The sequence below is a fragment of the Cygnus atratus genome, chromosome 5 (assembly GCF_013377495.2).
Source record: "Cygnus atratus isolate AKBS03 ecotype Queensland, Australia chromosome 5, CAtr_DNAZoo_HiC_assembly, whole genome shotgun sequence".
In the NCBI taxonomy this organism is placed as follows: Eukaryota; Metazoa; Chordata; class Aves; order Anseriformes; family Anatidae; genus Cygnus; species Cygnus atratus.
The window spans coordinates 22465865-22468375 of NC_066366.1; the positions used below are offsets into that span (position 1 = coordinate 22465865).

The 2511-nt window shown below is 51.4% G+C and overlaps 1 protein-coding gene across 1 annotated transcript; it reads right to left on the bottom strand.

Annotated features, from left to right (window-relative positions):
• Positions 1–854: 854 nt before the first annotated feature.
• On the bottom strand, positions 855–2237 carry FOXG1 (forkhead box G1). The gene has a single exon (XM_035552234.1). It carries the CDS (start codon positions 2235–2237, stop codon positions 855–857), a length of 1383 nt encoding a protein of 460 aa, XP_035408127.1.
• Between the last annotated feature and the right edge of the window lie 274 nt (positions 2238–2511).

Consider the following 2511-nt stretch of genomic DNA (forward strand, 5'->3'; position numbering starts at 1 on the left):
GCATTTGCGCAACACAGGTTACATATTTGCAAGGTTTACCTATAAGTACAATAGGTATTAACATTTCACTACATTTAGAAAAAAAATAAAGGTGACCTGTTAGTGACCACATACATCAAAATATACACAACACAAACTGAAGGCAATCATTAATTTTGTCCCCTTCTGATTCATTTGAACGGGCAGTGCTGCAAACTGAAATAATGTTGCTGTTTTTAAATTACTCCGTACACTGAGTGCATTTTCTAAAACCCAATCTTTGGTCTAAAAGTAAACAAACAAACAAACAGAAAAAAAAATAAAAACAAAGAAAGAAAAGAAACCCCAAAAATAAGCAGTTCGCTAAAGAAAAATATAAAATATTAAATGGCCAAAACGTAGTTCTTGGGCATCTTTCAGGATGAAATTCTGGTTAAATACAAATTACATTTTAAGATTTTTATAGGTTTCATAAATTTAGTGGCTTTTCTTTTTTTCAAGGTCTGCACCCACCGACATATCCATGATAACTTATAATACTGCAAACATGGAGAATCTGGCGGCTTTTAGTGATAGACTTATCGTATTTGAATAAAAATTGCGAAAGCAGTCACTATTTAGATACACATTCTACTATAATTTTGTCTTCCAAACTTCATAGTCTACAATGTAATCTCCCCACATTGCACCTTGCTGACACTCCTCACCTTGGTGGAATAATAAACAACCCTAAAGACTGAACAAACGTACAGAAAATGGGGGACTTAATAAAAAATACCTGGACTTTTTTGTTTTGCTTTTTTTTTTTCCTTTTAATTATCATTTACAATGCAAATGTGTGTAAAATGTTCACTTACAGTCTGATCCCATGGATGTTAATGTATTAAAGGGTTTGAAGAAGACCCCTGATTTTGATGTGTGAAATAATCAGAAAGTCCTCCGGAAAGTCCCGTTGTGAAACTTGGCAAAGAAGGTCTTAAGGACTCACAGGGGAGAGTGGAGGGCGCCTGTGGCGACGTGGAGGAGGAGGCTGCCCTGGCCGTCATTGAAGTGCTGCTTTGAGAAGTCATTGAAGGGTGAGGAACGTGGGGGAAAAAGTAACTCGTCTGTCCTGCTAGAAGGTTTACAGAGCAGGGGTTTAGGGAATAGGTGCCGGAGCAGGGAACTGACAAGCCACACGGCACTGAGGCGGCCAGAGCTGCTGCTGTGAGGTGATGAGTGGCATAAGGTATCTCTCCATTGACTAGTCTATCAACACTTAACCCATTAGACGTGGAAAAGGAGTGGTTGTTTCCCAAGGAGTTTTGAGTCAACACTGAGCTGTAGGGCATGGGGTGGCTGGGGTAGGCGGACGTGGTCCCATTGTAACTCAAAGTGCTGCTGGCCCGGGGGTGGTGCAGGGAGAGGAAGGGGGACATAGGCCAGTACAAGGATCCCGCCCTGTCCATGAAAGTCAGTCCGGTGGAGGTGAGCCGGGCGCCGCGCTTGAAGGCCAGCTTGGCCCGCGAGGTGGTGGAGCGCCGGCGGAGCTTGCCGGTGGTGCCGCCGATGAAGACGTCGTCGCTGGACGGGTCCAGCATCCAGTAGTTCCCCTTGCCCGGGTCGTCGTAGTGGCGGGGCACCTTGACGAAGCACTTATTGAGGGAGAGGTTGTGGCGGATGGAGTTCTGCCAGCCCTGCTTGTTCTCCCGGTAGTAGGGGAAGTTCTTCATGATGAACTCGTAGATGCCGTTGAGTGTCAGGCGCTTCTCGGGGCTCTGCCGGATGGCCATCATGATGAGGGCGTTGTAGCTGAACGGCGGCTTCTCGTACTTGCCGTTCTTTTTCTCACCCTCCTTGCCGCTCTCCCCTTCCTTGGCCCCCTCCGCCGCCCCCTTCTTCTCATCCGCCGCCTTCTCCTTCTCCTCCAGCTCCGCCGCCGCCGCCGCCGCGCCCGCCTCGCCCTTGCCGGCCAGCATCTCCGCCTTGGCCACCTCCAGGGCGCCGGAGGCGGCGGCGGCGGCGGCGGGGGGCGGCAGGAGGAGCTGCCCCTTCTCCTCGTCCTCCTCCTCGGCCGCGGCGGCTCGCTGGGGCTGCTGCTGCGGCGGGTGGTGGTGGTGGTGGTGGTGGTGGTGGTGGTGGTGGGGGTGGTGGCTGTTGTGGTGGCTGTGGCTGCTGTGGTTGTTGTCGCTCTGGACGGCTTCGGGCACCAGGCTGTTTATGCTAAAGGAGGATTTCGGCAGCATTTTCGCTTCCTTCCTATCTCCCATGTCCAACATCACACACTAGTCTCAGGGGGGAAGCGGCAGCGGCCGGGGGAGCGGCGCCCGGGGCGACGGCGGCCGGGCTGGCGGCGGCGGCACCACCGGCGGCGGCGATGGCAGCGGCGGCGGCGGCGGCAGCGCAGTTGGACCGCAGTCTCAAGCGCTGGCAAGTCATGTAGCAGGGACAGGAACCGCCGGGGAGGGAAAAAAAAAAATAATAGGAATAATAATCACCAATCAGAGAAAATCAAACCGAGTCGGAGCGGAGGAGAGGAAAAAAAAAAAAAGG

Excerpts from the sequence above, each read along its gene's own strand:
- FOXG1 (XM_035552234.1), bottom strand. The coding sequence starts at position 2,237 with ATGTTGGACATGGGAGATAGGAAGGAAGCGAAAATGCTGCCGAAATCC.